We start from the raw sequence: 17726 nt of genomic DNA, 5'->3' as shown, positions 1-17726 counted from the left end.
CCAACAAAGTCATGTAAGTTCCACCTAGTCAGCGAGCCGGCATCGCCAATCTTTTCATCTTCCAACTCCTATAGATCCGGCTCGACCACATGACTGTCCATCCCATAGTAAGTCCAGACCTGACCCTCCACAAGTTATGTATAGGCATCTACCTGTGCAGCCTCTTCAGACCGTCCCAGTTCCATACCATCAGTCACAGGCACCCTATTCGGCTCCTATTCCAACTCAGTATCCCCCAAGTCAGCCATACCAATCGACTCCATACCCTCCAGTTGCAGTCCCAGCCTCTAGTCACCCGTACCTGGGATATCCTATGTACTAGGCCCCGACTGTCCATTTTCAAGCCTCGGCACCGGCTTATCTGCCTTCGGTTCCTCTAGTCCAAGCTCAGGCTTACCCATACCGTCCTCTAACCATCTCGCAAGCCCCACCTATGTTTGGTCTAATGCAGCCCATATCAGCAGCATCCCTTGCACCACAAATTATGCCATCAGCCTCGGGCAACCAACCGACTCTTGAGTCGATTGAGCTTGCTCAGCTGAAAGGAGAATTAGCCACGTTTAAAGAGACCATGGCTAAGATCGGAGTTTCAAATATACTCCCTCCACGATCTTATGTCAAGGATGTTCTCGGGGATGTCGAACCCCTTCCTCCGTGTTTCTTGTTTCTAAAGTTTGAAAATAGGTTCAGTGGGAACGGTCATGTCACCGCTTACTTGTTGATTGTTCTAGCATTAGAAGACAAACAGCACCGTCTGAAGGCCATGTTTCAATACACTATCTTCGGACCATCTCTAATGTGGTAATATCCAGGTACCCTGAGCAGACTCTTGACGAATTGTTTCGGCGATTCGTTCAACAATATCAAGGGACCAAGAAAAAACCAATGACCCTCGGGAAGTTAGTTGCGACCATACAAAACATTGGCGAGTCGTTCCCTAACTTTGTCAATCGATTCCGAAAATTTACATCAAAGGTCTTTGATTGCGCACTTACCGAGACCTCTCAGATGAACATATACTTAGAGAATTCCCTTCCAGAGTACATGAATTTCTTTAGTCATGGGTTGCGATCTTTCTCATTTCAACAGATGATAGATCAAGTTGCTTTCTATGAAAGCTCATAGGTCACCGCTTTTAGTGCAAAGTTTGAGAACTCAATAGTGGTCGTACCATCACAGACTAAAACAAGGGGCAATTATAACAACAATCACAAAAAGAATAATACTACTGCCCAGGTAGGCCAGATTGTTGTTGCACCAGTTCCACCCCAAGCTCAAACAATAAATGATCAGTCCAGGGGCACCGGTAGGACCAATAACTTCAACTTCAGTAATAACGCAAACACTGAATACAGGAGGCCCTTTTTAGAAGTTAACTTTCCACCACTGCAGGAACCCCTCTCCACGACATTAATTAATATCCTGCAAGAGGGGGTCATTGTTCTTCCAGACCCTGTTCAACCAAAGTATGAGGTTAAAGATAAATCCATATGGTGTGGATACCATAGAAATCACACTCATAGCACTCAAGACTGTTACAACTTAAAGCGCATCGTCCGGGTAGATACGGGTGTTATTAACTACACTCCCACCGATGTACCGGTGGAGGCCTATTGTCAATCCACTCTCGAATAATGGCAAGAAAGTTGAAATTGAATCCCCCAAGGATGCCAGTTTAGTTGTCATTACAAGGATTTAAGATAAGCTACTCAGGGATGACCTTAAAGTGTAAAACCATAAGGATACCCCAAAAAATCTCTCAGTTTCACCTTGGGATCATGCCATCTTCAAAAGCAAAGAAGTCGTAGTCAATAAAGATCCATGCATAAACATGATTTCAATTAACCGGGACGACACTCCCTCTCAATATGAGAAAGATGAAAATTCAGGAGAATCTAGACCAGGTGTCGTCGTCGTGGCCAGTAAACCCCTCAAGAGGTTGACCCCCTCACGAGGAGAGGAAGTCACTTCAAGCCACCGCGATTGATGGCTGACACTCTAGAGGAAAGGCTTGAGAATCTTCCCAAAGTTTATCAAAATCCCAACATGCCCAATGAAACAACAAAGGAATAAGAAACAGACACTATTGAGCTTATCACACAGTACAACTTGCCAGCTCATCTCAGTAAAACTCCAGCATCCATTACTATCATGGATCTAATGAAGAACTCACCCATTCATAGAGCCCAAATTGAGGAAGTACTTGGAAGGACTCATGTCCCTGCCCATATTAGACCTGAAGAGCTAAACAATATGATCAATCTTTTAACAGCACCGACACCCATTACATTTATTGATGATGACATACCTCCGGTATTCGATCATTTTCACACCCATCCACTTTATATCACTATTTTCATGAGCGGTTATGAAATCAGGAGAGTGATGGCTGACAAATGGTGCATTTCTGAACATCTATCCCTTGAAAACTATTCTAAGAGTAGGGTTATCAAGAACATACATTGAGGTTTTAAACTTCTCAATTGCACCCTATGATGGGGCTCAAAGAGAAACCTTAGGGATTATCCCCCTCACTCTTAAGATTGGTCTGGTGGTCCAAATAGTGAGGCTTTATGTCCTTGACATTAAACCTTCCTTCAATCTACTCATTGGCAGACCTTGGCTACATGAAAATACTGTTGTGGCATTCACTTTGCATCAATGCCTGAAGTTCCCAATTGCTGGAGGAGTGATTCACGTACGTTCAAATGTAGTCAAAGCAGAAAAAGAGAAACTCTCTGAAAATTTGAAAATCCAAGAGATCCCACTTCAACATCTAAGGAAAGTTGTGCCATGATCCATGAAACGCTTGAAGTGTTTGAGAAATTGAAAATTTGTTGTAGTCATTACAATTTTGGATCATTCACGACATGGAATATGTTATTAGCTCAATGGTACTACCCTGGTTCTGGCCGTGGAAAAAATGGGCAAGGTGTTGCTGAGGCAATTACTCAGGCCCTTCATGCTAAAGTAGACATCGACAATCGAAGAGGGTTGGGTTGCACACTTTCTAAGCTTCTATGAAAACTCAAATCTTCTTGACATCCAGGTTTTATTCTTGGAGGAATTCAAGGTCTTGACCACCGAAAGACCGAATCTCTTCGAAAACTGAGATCATAATTGAAACTCCTCTAAAAGAAGAGCTGTTAGAACGACAACTTTCTCGGTTTACACTTATAGCCGTTATTGTGGCTACCACCTCCTCGGCTCCCAAGCAAACTAGGGCAATTACTGAAAATTGGAGCATTAATCCCTTATTTATTGAATCCATCAAGAGGATACAATGATACTTTCAAGTTCATGTGCCAAAAAATAAGCATCCGTCGCGAAGCCTCTTTAGCAACTTTCCGATTATAGAAAATGCAGTCAAGACCCTTGACAAACCCAATGAAAACTGAAACGAAGTCAAGGAAGAAAATGAAAATGAAACAAATGAGGACTCATCTGTCTATGAAAATTTTGCGACAGATAAAGAACCTCTCATTGAGGAACTCATGTTCCAAGCTGAGCAGTTTAAGACAAGATTTGACGGTAGTCCTACTGCTATTGTCGAGGAGACCTTAAACATTAATCTAGGAACTGAGAAAGATTCGAAGATCACAAGAATTGGAAGCTCAATGTCACCAGAAGAACAAGACAAGATGATCTCCCTCTTAAAAGAATACATTGACATATTTGCCTGGTCTTATGAAGACATGCCTCGCTTAAATCCCGAATTGGTACGACACCATCTTGTACTCCATGAAGGGGCAAGAGCCATCAAACAGAAACTACGTCGACAAAAGCCTCACTTGGAGTTGAAGATAAAAGAAGAGATTGACAAACATTTAAAGGCAAAGTTCATCTTACCTGTGGACTATCCGGATTGATTAGCAAATATAACAGTAGTACCTAAGAAAGATGGGAGAACCAGAGTTTGTGTCGACTATAGGGACCCGAACAAAGCATGTCCTAAGGATGACTTTCCTCTTCTAAATATAGATGCCCTAGTTGACAACACTGCTGGACACTAAATGCTATCCTTCATGGACGGTTTCTCTGGCTACAATCAGATCCTCATGGTGAAAGAAGACCAAAAAAAGACTTCATCGTGCAATGGGGGACATACTGCTATAGAGTCATGCCTTTCAGTCGTAAAAATGTTAGGGCAACCTACCAAAGGGCCATGATTACTATATTTCATGACTTGATGCATGACATTATGGAAGACTATGTGGATGACATCCTCGTCAAATCCAAAACCTCGGATGCCCATCTTCCCAATTTGAACAGAGTATTTGTCCGACTTCGAGAGCATCGATTAATGTTGAATCCTTAAAAGTGCGCATTCGGTGTTGAGTCTGGCAAGCTACTTGACTTCATTGTGAACCAAATGGGAATAGAAGTGGACCCAATGAAAATTAAAGCTATCTCAGAAATGCCACCTCCAAAGAATATTCAAGAAATTCTTGGGCTGCAAGGTAGAGTACAGGCTATCCGAAGATTTATATCTCAATTAGTTGAGAAATGCGGCCATTTCAATTGTCTATTAAAGAAGGATACCCTGTGGGATGAGACATGTGAAAAAACCTTTGACCGTATAAGGGAGTACGTTTCTATCCCACCGATCTTGAGTCCACCTGATCTCAACAAACCTCTATTCCTTTACCTTGATGTGACAAATAAGACAATGTGGGCGATGTTAGGGCAATATAATGACCAAGGAAAAGAGAAGACCATCTACTACATCAGTAAGACAATGATTGACTATGAAATACGATACTCGGATGTGGAAAAGCATTGTCTAACCTTAGTGTGGACAACTCAAAATTTGAGGCATTATGTGCTTTTTCATACCATCAAGTTGATATCCAATAAGGATCCACTCAAGTATCTGCTAGAAAGACATGTTTTAAATGAACGATTAGCCAAATGGAGGATGATCCTAAGTGAATTTGCCATCGAATATGTTATTCAGAAATCAGTCAAGGGGCAAGCAATTGCCAATCATTTAGCCTAACATACCTTACTTGACTGTGTCCCCATCAAAATAGATCTCCCTAATGAGGATCTCTTTATCATTGAGGATCCCATTCGGGAGTTATACTTTGATGGGGCTAGGAATGAATATGACACTGGTGTCGGAGTCATCCTATGCTCTTCAGAGAAAATAATGTTTCCAACCGCTATAAGGCTTAATTTTCCCTACACAAGCAACGTTGTAGAATATGAAGCCTTAATAGTTGGTCTCAATAACACCCGTGAACTCCAAATTGAACAATTACGGGTCATGAGTGATTCTTTGCTTGTAATAAATCAAATTAACGAAGAATGGAAGGTTAAAGACAAAAAGCTCCAGCTCTACCAAGATTCAGTTGTAAAGTTGTCAAAATGCTTCAAAAAAGTAACCTTTCAACATGGGACTCGGAAAACAACCGGTTCGCCGATACCTTAGACACTCTCACATCAATGGTGGATATTCCTCCCCAAATGAGTGTCCAACCATTCTACATTAGACACAAGAGTGATCCTTCTCCTCCCAAGATGGAGTCGAAAGAGCAAGATCAAGAACTAGAGAGGGGAGAAGAAGTGTTCACCCTTACGGCCAACCAGATAATCAAAGCGAAACCCTGGTATCATGATGTGTCAGTCTTACTCAAAGATGGAACGTATCCCGAAGGAACCTCAAAGAAAGACGGGGATGCCTTAAGAAGATTCTTAATCAACTTCTTGATCAAAGACGACATCCTCTATAAGAAGTCTTTTGAAGGAATCCTCCTAAGGTGTATTGACCAACCAGAAGTCGACACGGTGCTCAAAGAACTGTACAACGAAGGAGGACACACAAGGGCATCACTCTTATCTCAGAAAGTCAGAAGGCAAGGATACTACTGGACTATTATGGTCAAAGACTGTTGGAAATATGTGAAGAGGTGTCCTAAGTGTCAAGTTTATGGGGATCTCATACATGCTCATTCCATGCCACTCAATTCAACACCTCCTTTCTGGCCATTTTCCATGTGGACCTTGGACATAATAGAAATGATAACACCAAGACCTTCTAATGGATACAGGTTTATCCTCATTGCTACTAAATATTTCACAAAGTGGGCCGAAGCTGCTTCATTCACCAAATTAGAAGGACAACATGTAACCAGATTTATTATAAATAACATCATCCATAGATTTAGAATCCCCGAAATGATTATCACTAATAATGGGACTAACTTCAAAAATGAAAAGGTAGCAAAGAAGTGTAAAAGATTTGGAATCGAGCATAAGTTCTCTTCGCTCTATTACCCTCAAGGCAATGGTCAAGCAGAAACGACCAACAAAACCCTCCTGAAGATCATCAATCGAACCATAGAAGGTGACAACGACTAGCATGAGAAATTACAAGTTGCACTCTAGGCTTATAGAACCACTGAGAAAACAGCCTCAAGGATGACTCCCTACTCAGTAGTCTATGGCATGGAGGTAGTATTTCCAATCAAAGTTGAAATACTTAGGGAACTTGCTCATAAAGAATCAGACTACAAGCAACAGGCTGAAGTTCGACTAGCCACTCTCGAAACCCTGGATGAGAGATGACTACGAGCAGTTGAGTAAATGATATTCTATCATCACTGAATTGAGCAAGCATATCAAAAGAAGCTAATACTCCGAGAATTTAGAGTTGGGGATCTAGTTCTAAAGAAATCTTCCATTCGACGATGTATCCTCACCCATTACGAAAGTTCAAGCCTAATTGGGAAGGACCATATTTCATAACCCAAACCCATTCGACAATTCCTATAAACTCAGGAACCTTGAAGGACAAGAACTGAATGATACTATCGATGCTATGTACCTCAAGAAATACTACTCCTAAAAGAAAAAAAAAAGGGGGAGAAAATGAGCTTAGTCGACCTAGCAAAAAATTGAAGGATTAGGATGCTGAGACTGACTCCGAGTTTGAAGATCAAAGCTCGAGTGAAGCAATCCAAGGTGGAAAGATTCTATAAGAATTCGACAACCTTTGTCAAGGAAGTATCAGATACCAACTAGGGGCAAGGAAAATCTAAGGATAACCAAGACTGGGACCTCCTTGCCACTTGGAAGAAAGATTGATGATCGAGTTCTTATCTATTTTTTTTAGGACAAAGTGCCACAAGAAGGAAAAGAACGCCACCAACTCTTCTCCTCCGCCTCTGTTTCCATCTTCTTCAAAAGAAAAGAAAAAAAAAAATCCGTTGAGATGAAAATTGAAAAGAATCTCAAGCGTTAGAAAATATGCCACTGGGCTGGACACCTGAAAGGGACCCTAGCGGCAGAAAAAAAAAAAAAAAAAAAAATCTACAGCGCTGAAAATTCGAAAGGAACCTCGAGCGTTGGAAAAAAGGCTACCAGGTTGAACAACTAAAAGGGACCCCGGGGCGATATGAAAATAGAACTTCTTTATCTTTTTGTCTCTCCTCAAAAATCTCCAGAAATTTTTCTCTTTTCAAGTTAGAATGGCATCAGAAAGTAAAGAAAGACATTAGTCCAAGTAAAACTTGAAGAGGCTCAACTATTTGAACTTCAAAAGAATGGTAGTAGAGGAACAAAATTGGAAGTCCAAGAATATTTTGAGCACTCTAAGGCACATCTCATATTATCCAAGACACCGGTTTGCTCGAAAAAACAAGAAAGAGTCTTCCTTGAATTGTGACATAAGAGCCAAGATTAGAAGATGATGAAGTACTTAGTGATTCCTCGTCCTGAAAGTCCCATCGTGGTTTCCTTCCCACCGTGTCTCATATGTCTACTTCTTTTCCATTCACCTGGTGCCCCAGGAGAATGCCAAAGAGGGGCAACTGTAGACACCCCCTCTAAATTCTGGCTAAGGGAACTCTTAAAAACCTCGATTCTGGTCCTAAAGGACTACACAAACCCTAGTAGACCATAGGTAACTTAGACCCAATTTAATTAACTTAAAAATACCCAAATCATATCCCAACTTGAAGTAGAGCACAAGTGCTTTCCAATGGTCCAAGAATCGCCTGAATCAGACCTATAGATAAAACGATATAATAAATGACAATTTAATCCCTGTGAGACCCAACTGTCGGGCCGCAGGCCGGGCTATAACGGGTCCGACAGGCCCAAACGGGGCCTAATGATGTAGACGCGGCATTTATGATGTAGTTAATACGTTTTATGATGCAGTAAACGTGTTTTCTTTAATTAGATAAGGCTAAAACTTTAAGATAAATCCCAAAAAATCTGAAAACACTCCAAACAAATCAGAAAAAATCACCAATAGAGTTCTATGAATACCCCCTTCATAACTCAAAAGAAAGAGATCACAAACCACAAAGAAACCCCTTAGAAATTTTTGAAATTAGAAAAATAGCTCAAAAATACCCAAAAATAGGAAAAACCCTTAGAAAATTCTTGAAAATTTAGAAAAAATCCCCAAAAATCAGAAAAAATTAGAGAAAATCCTAGAATTCATATTCAACATATGGAGATCCCAAAATCTTTAGAAACCTAAGGAAATTCTCCTCCAATCCCAAAAAAAAGCCTAGGTAGATCCTACCTAAAATTCTCAGTTTTTTCCCCTGCCTTGGGAACGCTAGATCTAGGTAAAAGAACGTTAGATCTACCAATTATAGTAAGCAAATGCATCCAAAAAAAGAGATGGTGGTGCAAATCAGAAGAGCGGCCTGATCCAAGCTCGAAACTCCGAGTTTCGGGTCCCTAGAGGTAAGTATATCTTTCTTTGCTTAATTTAGTTTGTTTTTCTTCATTTAATTATCCGTTTTATTATATATTTTTTTGGAAATTAATTCATCATAGATTTAATTAAATTTAGAAACGTTTTTTGTCAAAATATGGTTTTGGAGCTGGCGCTGTTAGTGGACCCACACCAAGACCGGATCTGTATAGATCTGGGATTTTCTGAGCCTATAATTCAAGTGACCCCACTTTCTCTACCTTTTCAAAAAATAACTCAGTTTTTGCTAAGATTTGAGCAAATCTCATCACAAGGATTGGTGCAGATCTAAGCCTAAACATGGCCGTATGGGGTGAAGTCCATCGTAGCACAATCGAAACTCAACAATTTTGCCGCACCGTCGAGGGGGTGGTTGGCGAAGTTCTCCTCATTCTTTGTGCGGCATTCCTTGGCCAATTCCCAATTACTAATCACCAGCATACGACGCCGACCTAGTCTGAGTGTGAAGGCGGGTTTGTACACATCGGCCATCTCGGTCAGTTTGTGGTACAGGAGCTTATTGTCGGAGAGTAGATGGAGGTGGCCGATCACTGGAAGACCTCCGCCGAGTTCTGGTGCTTGGAATATTTATTCTTTTTTTTCTTCATTTTCAGCCATAGGTGGTGAAAGAAGAGGACAAAGAAGATTGCAAGGATGGGTTGAAGAAGAAGGTGGTAATTCATGGAGGCTTGCAGGGCTTGTTGTGAAGGCCAGTGGGTGAGGGATTTCATAACCTATATTTCAGTTTTGCCTTTTAAAAGGCTCGAAGTTCTTGTGAAAGATAAATTTCTACCGCACTTAAACAAAAGCAGGTACAAGGAAGTTAGATGGAAAGAGCCATTTGGGAATAGAGTTTTATTCACATTTGGGCCCTTTGAATAAGTTGCTGGGCGGCGAAATGAGGGATTTCTTTTGGGACAGAAGTTAAGAGCTTGAGTGGATTCTCGACTAAGATAGATGAGAAATTTGGGTGCATCTCCTGTCACCAAGGGAATAATACAGGCATCATGGAATAAAAGGTTAATCATTGGCAAATCTAAATAATGGCACACTTTCTTCTTCTAACCAAGGGAATAATGCAGCCAATGAGCACGTTTTAAGTTCAACATGTTTGATGATGGAACCATAGAGCTATTGGGTTAATAGGGGTGGCAATGGGTTCGGGTTGAACCGCCGACAGATCACAAAGCTATTCGGTTGATGAGGGGTGGCAATCAAGTGGGACTAGGCCCAAAACGGGTCTGGTCCAGGTCCATGTGTTGGATTTGATAGGTCCAATTCAAATCCAAATGACTTGAATCACGTCACCCTAATGGGTCAGGTTAGGTCGGGTTTGAGTTGGGCTCGATCCTATTGGTATAAACCATATTAAATTTGTATACTATATAATAAATAAAATAATTCTTTTTATTTATAGAAATGTATACAATAAGACCATTTACTTTTATTATAAAGAGATCACAATCGTCGATGACTGTTAGATTTGAAATCAAGTGGTTGACCTTTGGATTTAGAAGTTTTCATCAATTTATTTTAATGGTAGTGAAGGACTGAAATGCCCTTACAAACAATACTTAAAATATTGGGCCTTGTGTATATTTTGGTCAACTTTTTGTTGTGCCGGATATGTGTTCACACCAAACGTGGTGTAGCGTAGCAAAATCCTATAATAATTATGATTATTACACTAAATAATTATAAGAAGTTATAATAATAACAGAATTTCATCATTTTATTCATAAATTCATCTTATTGTCATTATTAAATTTGGTGCATATTAATTAGCACTTGATTAAAATTTCAATAATTAACTAATAATACTATATAATTATCATCATTTTAATAATAGAGCTATATTAAATAAACAAAATCCCAATTTGGATAGAGAAGTTTTGATTAAAGATCTCACATTATCTATCGCTTAGCAGCAAAGAGCTTTCACTTACCGCTTGCTGAGCAAGCCTCGAACCGGAGGTTAGGCTTGCTGCTGCGCAAGAACGTTAGCTACTCCGCTGGCTAAATTAAGCAGTTTACACTCGTGTACTTTGTTTTGACAAGCTCAAGCCCAATCAGCAAGAAGTTTGTGCGCCAACCAGCGCGGATTCGCCAGGCTGGCCAAACTCTTCGAACACTTCTTACAAGACCCTCCCTAAATAGTTCGCTTGGGTCGATCGCTCCCCGGCCCCTATATGTTCCGCGCCAAACCACGGGCAGTTTCATTCATAGGTCACTAGTCTGTTTACCTTGTTGCTGAATTTACATTCTTGGTATTGTATATAAGAAGAACTTGAGCTCAGCTTCGTCTACGGCTAGAGACTACGGCACCATATTATTTGATATTTTTTTATTGTTAAATTCTTATAATATAAGAAAATAACTTTTAAAGGTAAGTAGCTTTTATATTAAGAACACAATTAATATGTACGTTATATTAATTAAGAACTTAACATACATGCATATGAGAGAAAGAGATTATTAGAGGGAGAGGAAGATGAAAATGAAAAGACATGCAGTGGAGATGGATGAGAGAGATAAGTTAGGAGGACAGACATGTAGTGGAGATGGATGTGAGAGATACGTTAGGAGGATAGAAATAAGTTAGGAGGACAGACATGTAGTGGAGATGGATGTGAGAGATACTTTAGGAGAAGAGAGAATCTGATATATATGTGTGCATAGAAAAGTCTTAAAAACGTTTGTAGACGATTTTGAACAGTGTTTCACCTCGTCACGAACAAGTTATGTTTATGGTGGTTTTTCAAACGGAGCCGCAACAGATGGCGCTATAAACATGGCAGTACCACGCGAAAAAAAGATTGTCTATTCGTGTGGTATGCATAATGTTGCAACCTTAAACAATCCAATTAAAGTGTATCTCTAAATTTTGTTGTAAATTTGATATAAAAAATTCTTAAAATGACTTGAGAATCTATTTTTATCTCTAATTGAAAAATTTCAAACTTTAAAAATGGTTCAAAAAAAGTAGATCTATAAATATAAGAAACTCTTGAAAATGAATGATCTAGATAATGTGTTGCAAGATACATTTTTTAGGGACTTGAAATCTTTTTTATTTATTTTTTTGATATTCATACATATAGACCTTTTATGATGGATTTTTGAGGTGCACCTTCAATTTTAAATTTTAAGGTTGCAACCTTATATTTCATTATTAAAATGATAATAATTATATAGTATTATTAGTTGATTATTAAAATTTAACCAATATTGTTTAATATGCATCAGACTTGAGAATGGAAATTATATAAACTTATGAATAAAATGATAAAATTTTGAAATTATTTTAACTTCCTGTAATAATTTTAAACATTAATTATAATTATTATATTATAATCATTGTGAAGAGAAATTTATTGAATTAACTCCTTCTAAGACCATGTTTTATTGAAAAATATTTTTCTATGATAAATATATTTCGGTGATTAGTACTAAATATCATGTGTTGCAGTACTAGTCTAGTTAACAACAAAAGAGTTAAAGAAAGGCCGGGATGGCAATCAACCCTGACCCAATCCACACCTGCCGGATATACCCGACTTGGATTTGGGTATGGGTCCAAGTTTTGGATCCGTGTCCAAAAAAGGATACCCGGATAGTACCAGGTCCGGGTACATGTCCTTCTATACCCGACCCAATGGGTACCTGGACTTGAATTTTTAGTTTACCCAAAGGCCAAACTCCCTACCCTAAAATTGTTTCAATACTTTTCGTCTTCCCATAGTCCCCCAAACGACCAAACCCCATCGCCATCCTCCCTCTATGCAATTCGCCCTTCTCAGTTTTTTGGAGAAATAGCTCTCTCGTTAGATCTCAAATGTCTCTCTCTCTAATAGCCTACCCCTAAAAAAATTAGTTCATTGTTGCTCACAATTGTAGGCTACAAAAAAGAAAGCTCATAATGAAAGTGGCAATGGATCCGATCAGACCCAAGACCTGATGGGTACGTATATGGTCCAACTTTTGGACCCAACAGGGTGGGGTCCGAACCAAAACCTGGACCCGAACTATTGCCACCCCTAAAAATATGATATAGCATGCAACATTCTAAACCGTCGAACATAGTCCATAAAAAGAGATACAAGATCATGACTACAAACCCATCTACCCTACTCCACATACTAAGATACATGCTCATCAAAAACAAAAGTAAACCTCGTTCTCTCTCTCGTTTTTACTCATAGAGATGAGAAGGCAGACGAGGAGTTAATAAAACACGAAGTGGAGTAGCTTTGGCAAGATTGAGGCCAAACCCTTCTCTCATATCAACACATTCACCGAAAGGTGTCTCCCATTCAAAAGCGTGTAATAAACGTGCAAGAGTGAGACTCAACACGTGCCAAGCAAAAGAAATTCCAGGGCAAGACCTACGCCCTGACCCAAAGGGTATAAACTCGTAATTGTTTCCCCATATATCTATGCCCACATGGCTCGTTAAGAATCGATTCGGATCGAAACGTTCTGGATCTGACCATACACGTGGATCCCTCTGTAACTTCCACGCATTGACAAGTAGACGGGTCCCACCATCGACATTAAATCCTCCAACGTGGCAGTCTTGAATGGCTTCAAAATGAGCTCATCAATAAGAAAAGCAGACCTCCATCTCTGTCATTTTATTGATAGAGATGAGAAGGTAGACGAGGAGTCAATACAACACGAAGTGGAGTAGCTTTGGCAAGAGTGAGGCCAAACCCTTCCGTCATATCAACACATTCACCGAAAGGTGTATCCCATTCAAAAGCGTGTAGGAAACGTGCAAGAGTTAGACTCAACAGGTGCAAAGCAAAAGAAATTCCAGGGCAAGACCTACGCCCTGACCCAAAGGGTATAAACTCGTAATTTTTTCCCCATACGTCTATGTCCACATGGCTCGTTAAGAACCGATCCGGATCGAAACGTTCGGGATCAGACCATACACGTGGATCCCTTTGTAATTTCCATGCGTTGACCACGAGTCGGGTCCCGGCATATACATTAAATCCTCCCACATGGCAATCTTGGATAGCTTCATGCGGGACCAGGAGTGGGCCCGCCGGGTAGAGTCGTAGAGTTTCTTTAACTATGGCGTCGAGGAAGGTGAGGTTCTTGACATCTGATTCGTCCACGTTTCGGTCCTTGCCTACGTGGAGGTCCAGCTCAGCTTGGGCCCTCCTTAATGCGTGGCGATTGTTGAGGAGGAGAGAGAGTGCCCATGTCATTGTAATTGCCGTCGTGTCTGTTGCAGCTGCTACTAAGTTCTACGAGATAAAAATAAAAAAACGTACAAAAAATGAGAAGAAGCCAAAAGGAGAATAGATTGATACATGCAGCACCAATTTTGAATTAGGAAGATTTGTGTAATGGGGTGATTTTTTGAAATTTGTTTGAGGTCCTTTGTAGATTATCTCGAGATGGCTTGCAAATCCGTTTATTTACAAGTCAAACTTCTAGAAATCGTTTAGATTCTGCAACATATGCGAAGACTTGAATTTGATGATCCAAAAAAAACATTGTCTGGTGGATTATTATATTAAGGATTTTGTTAGGTAAGTCAACGGGGGATTATTTTTAAGGCTTAGAAATCTAGTTTTTCAGATTCATGATTATGAAGTTAAAGAGGGAGGAATTGCAACAATCGTCAAGACGACGAAACTAACCTATCATCATCATCATTTTAGTCTTTTGTCAATTAGTTTGAGTCGGCTCCATTAAACTAACCTATGAGGGACAAAACTCCATTCACAAGGAATTTGATTGTATCATTCAAAGTCGCGCTTAATTCTTAATTGTACAAATCGATTTCAATGACGCGATTTTAATGAATGGTAGCATGTGGCATTAAATTCTTGAACACCACGATGGTATTTATTTGAACTTGTTAAAGCAGCATTGCTTTCCAGCATTCAAAGCCAAATTCCAATTTGGTTCTATTTAAAAATTGCACCTCATCTTGAGTATGCTGTTGACGGATTTAACCTTTCTTTCGTTATAAATTAATTTTAAATTAAATTATAATTAGGATCCTAAAAAATTATTCAGTTATCTTTGAAAAAAAGGTGACTTACTCATCCGCCTCCTAGTCATACAATAAAAATACCTAAATAAACTAGGGAAAGAATAAAAGAAATTTGAAAAAGAAAAAAAAAGCTTTTGTAAATAAAAAAAAAAACAACTTTAAAGATTTAAAATAGGCTTAAAAATTAGAGTAAAATAAATTAAAACACTAATTTATAATTTGGGATGTTAAAAAAAACAAAATCTAAAAAGTGGAAATTATGAAAGTAGGGATTATGGAAAAACCTCAACGACAAAAACATCTAAATCACATAAAATATTGTTGAGAAATCTCACATTTTTACAATTCTTTTGAATTGTTTTTACAAAAATTGTTGCATGCAGGCTGGATTGCATTTCTACATCCCGAGGTATAAAGTGTCCATTCAAAGATGGATGCAAATAGGTAGTCCTTCTAAAAATAATTGTAACTAACGGTTTAAATATTTTTTTAATATAACTATTATTTATAATTTTCAATTTTTTATTTTTTTGTCATATTCATGATCTCCATGCTAAAGATTATATATTCTCGAAAACTTAAGTCTAACTTATATTTAAACAATATATTTATTGCCAACCCCTTATTTCTACAGTCTGCGGGCTGGCCGCATAGAATCCGTGTCCTCGTCTTTATCTCCCCAAGTTGGAAATACAACTAGGGAAAACTCGGCCTCGCCCGGCACACTGCTCAACTCTACACCATCCCGGCAATGCGGGATAACAATTATGGTTCAAATTGAAACAATAAAAAACTCCAAAAGAGCAAAACATAATAGACTAAATTGCCATAATAAACCAAAAAAAAAATCATTAGACAAAATTTTGAAATCATATGGTGCCCGATTATATCGATTAATCAAGTAGGTTAAAGACCCTCAGCACACACACAAGCATAAATCTCGACAAGGAAATATGGTTAGCTTACCACGACGTTGGCCTTGATGAAAATGGCTGGATCGATGGATGAAGAGTAGCTCCCATCCTCCACAAGGGACAACAGGACATCTATGAAGTCCTGTGCTGCCTCAGTCTCACCAGTTGCTCTTTTCCTGCGATGCTCAGAGACCCAGCCCTCCACTATCTCACCAACCTCTTTAGCAACACGTCTCATTGATTTCAAAGTTCCTTGAAAATCAACCCACTCAAGGATAGGGACGGCATCGGACACAACTGATGTCCCAGCCAGATAGAATTGCTCCTCTATCAACTCTCTGAATCGTTTCCCCTCTTCGTTATCCTCTCCATCCCTCAGAAATCTTTTCCCCGCGACCATTCTCACCACTGTGGAGAAAGTCAGATCGAGCAGCTTTTGCTGAATGTTCACTTCCACTGCCCTCCGCTCCTTCTCTTTCCAAAGCTCATATATTTCCCTTATGCTGGCGTCCACCTCAGAGGATCGAACATGTTTGAGGGATTCAAGTCGACGATTAGAGAGGAGTTGTAGAGTCGCAATTCTTCGAGTTTCTCTCCAGTATGGACCATAAGGGGCAAAACCGATCATAGCCAAGTCGTAACCCAACAGTTTTGCTGCAGAGTCGCGGGGGCGGTTTGCGAAGTTCTTGTCGTTGGTGGTGAAGCATTCCTTGGCCAGTTCCCAGTTGCTAATCACCAGCGTACGACGCCGGCCTAGTCTGAGTGTGAAGGCAGGTCCGTACACATCGGCCATCTCAGCCAGCTTGTGGTGCAGGAGCTTGCTGCCCGAGAGGAGGTGGAGGTGGCCAATCACTGGAATAGCTCGGCCTGGTTCAGGTGCTTCCTTGGCATATGTATTCTTACTTTTCTTGATTTTGAGCCATATCTGGTGAAGGAAGAGAGCGAAGAAGATTGCGAGGATGGGCTGAAGAAGAAGGAGGTAATCCATGGAGGTTTGCTGGGCTTGTTGTGAAGGCATGTGGGTGTGGGATTTCATATGATCTACTTCATATTTGCCTTTTAAAAAGCTCCAAGTTGCGGTAAAAAATGACATCCTACCCACTTATACAAAAAGTAGGACCAGGAAATTACATTCAAAGAGACATTTGACAATGGAGTTTTAGGGTTTTACGTATTTGGGCACTGTGAATCAGTCAAACTGGGCGGCGACAAGAGGGACTTCTTGTGTTTCTTTTTGTTGTTTAAGTGGTGAGGTGGATTCTTCTCTAAAACTAAAACTAGATGACGGAAATTTCGTGGTGTCTCGTGTCACCAACCTTTCAATGAGACACTAACCATGGCACAATGAGCAGGTTGTAGGTTCCACATGTTTGATCATGAGATCACACAGCTATTGGGTTATTTTTGAGGCGGCAATGGGTTCGGTCGGCCTGCCGACGGATCACAGAGCTATTAGGTTAATGGGGGTGGCAATTGGGTGGGGCTTGGCCTGAAACGGGTATGGTCTAGGTCCATATGTTGGATCCGATGGATTGGATTGAAGTCCAAAGGACTTGAATCCAATTACCCTATTGGGTCAGGTCGCGCTCAATCCGACCAGTATAAATCATATTAAATACGTAAACTACACAATAAATAAGATAATTTTTGTTTTATTATTATTTTATTTCTAGACCTAAGTCCAGGTTGGGTCTAGGTCAATATGGTTTGGACCCAACCTAGGTCCATGTCCAAATGACTTGGACCCTACTTGGTTTCAGGCCAGGTGTGGGTCCACGTTAAACCTACTATACCGACAGGAACCCTTACGGGTTAAAACTTATACATCTATCAACCTTTGAGAGCAGCCAAACATATTACGTTTTTCGTAGGCGCATACTAATCATTCACCCGCTCGGCTAGCTTATTACATTTTAGAACCCCAAGTTTGTAGCTGTAATCTCATCGTTTTTGTTGGGTTTAAGTGACCTTTAAACGGCTTATGAGTGATTGTGATGAGACATTTGATATAGTGGATCATGGACTCAGTGGGAGTGTGGTCCCTCATGGACCATACCATGCAAACGATATTTGCAAATAC

The 17726-nt window shown here is 39.9% G+C and overlaps 1 protein-coding gene across 1 annotated transcript; it reads right to left on the bottom strand.

Annotated features, from left to right (window-relative positions):
- Positions 1–12779: 12779 nt before the first annotated feature.
- LOC18446028 (strychnine-10-hydroxylase) lies at positions 12780–16790 on the bottom strand. The gene is made up of 3 exons (XM_088856631.1): positions 15699–16790; positions 13354–13974; positions 12780–13313 (listed from the first exon to the last, which is right to left on the bottom strand). The coding sequence occupies exons 1-3, from the start codon at positions 16737–16739 to the stop codon at positions 12909–12911; spliced, it is 2067 nt and encodes a 688-aa protein (XP_088712757.1). The 5' UTR covers positions 16740–16790; the 3' UTR covers positions 12780–12908.
- Between the last annotated feature and the right edge of the window lie 936 nt (positions 16791–17726).

The sequence above is a fragment of the Amborella trichopoda genome, chromosome 13 (assembly GCF_054954075.1).
Source record: "Amborella trichopoda isolate Santa Cruz 75 chromosome 13, AtrichopodaSantaCruz75HAP2 v2.0, whole genome shotgun sequence".
NCBI lineage: Eukaryota > Viridiplantae > Streptophyta > Magnoliopsida > Amborellales > Amborellaceae > Amborella > Amborella trichopoda.
The sequence above is the reverse complement of the archived record's forward strand: the minus strand, read 5'-3'. Positions and strand labels throughout refer to the sequence as shown.

Coding starts and splice junctions, on each gene's coding strand:
- LOC18446028 (XM_088856631.1), bottom strand. CDS start 16,739: ATGTCATTTTTTACCGCAACTTGGAGCTTTTTAAAAGGCAAATATGAA. Junction 13,975..15,698: donor TCATCAAGGCCAACGTCGTG/GTAAGCTAACCA, acceptor TTTATCTCGTAG/AACTTAGTAGCAGCTGCAAC. Junction 13,314..13,353: donor TACCTTCTCATCTCTATCAA/TAAAATGACAGA, acceptor TCTTATTGATGA/GCTCATTTTGAAGCCATTCA.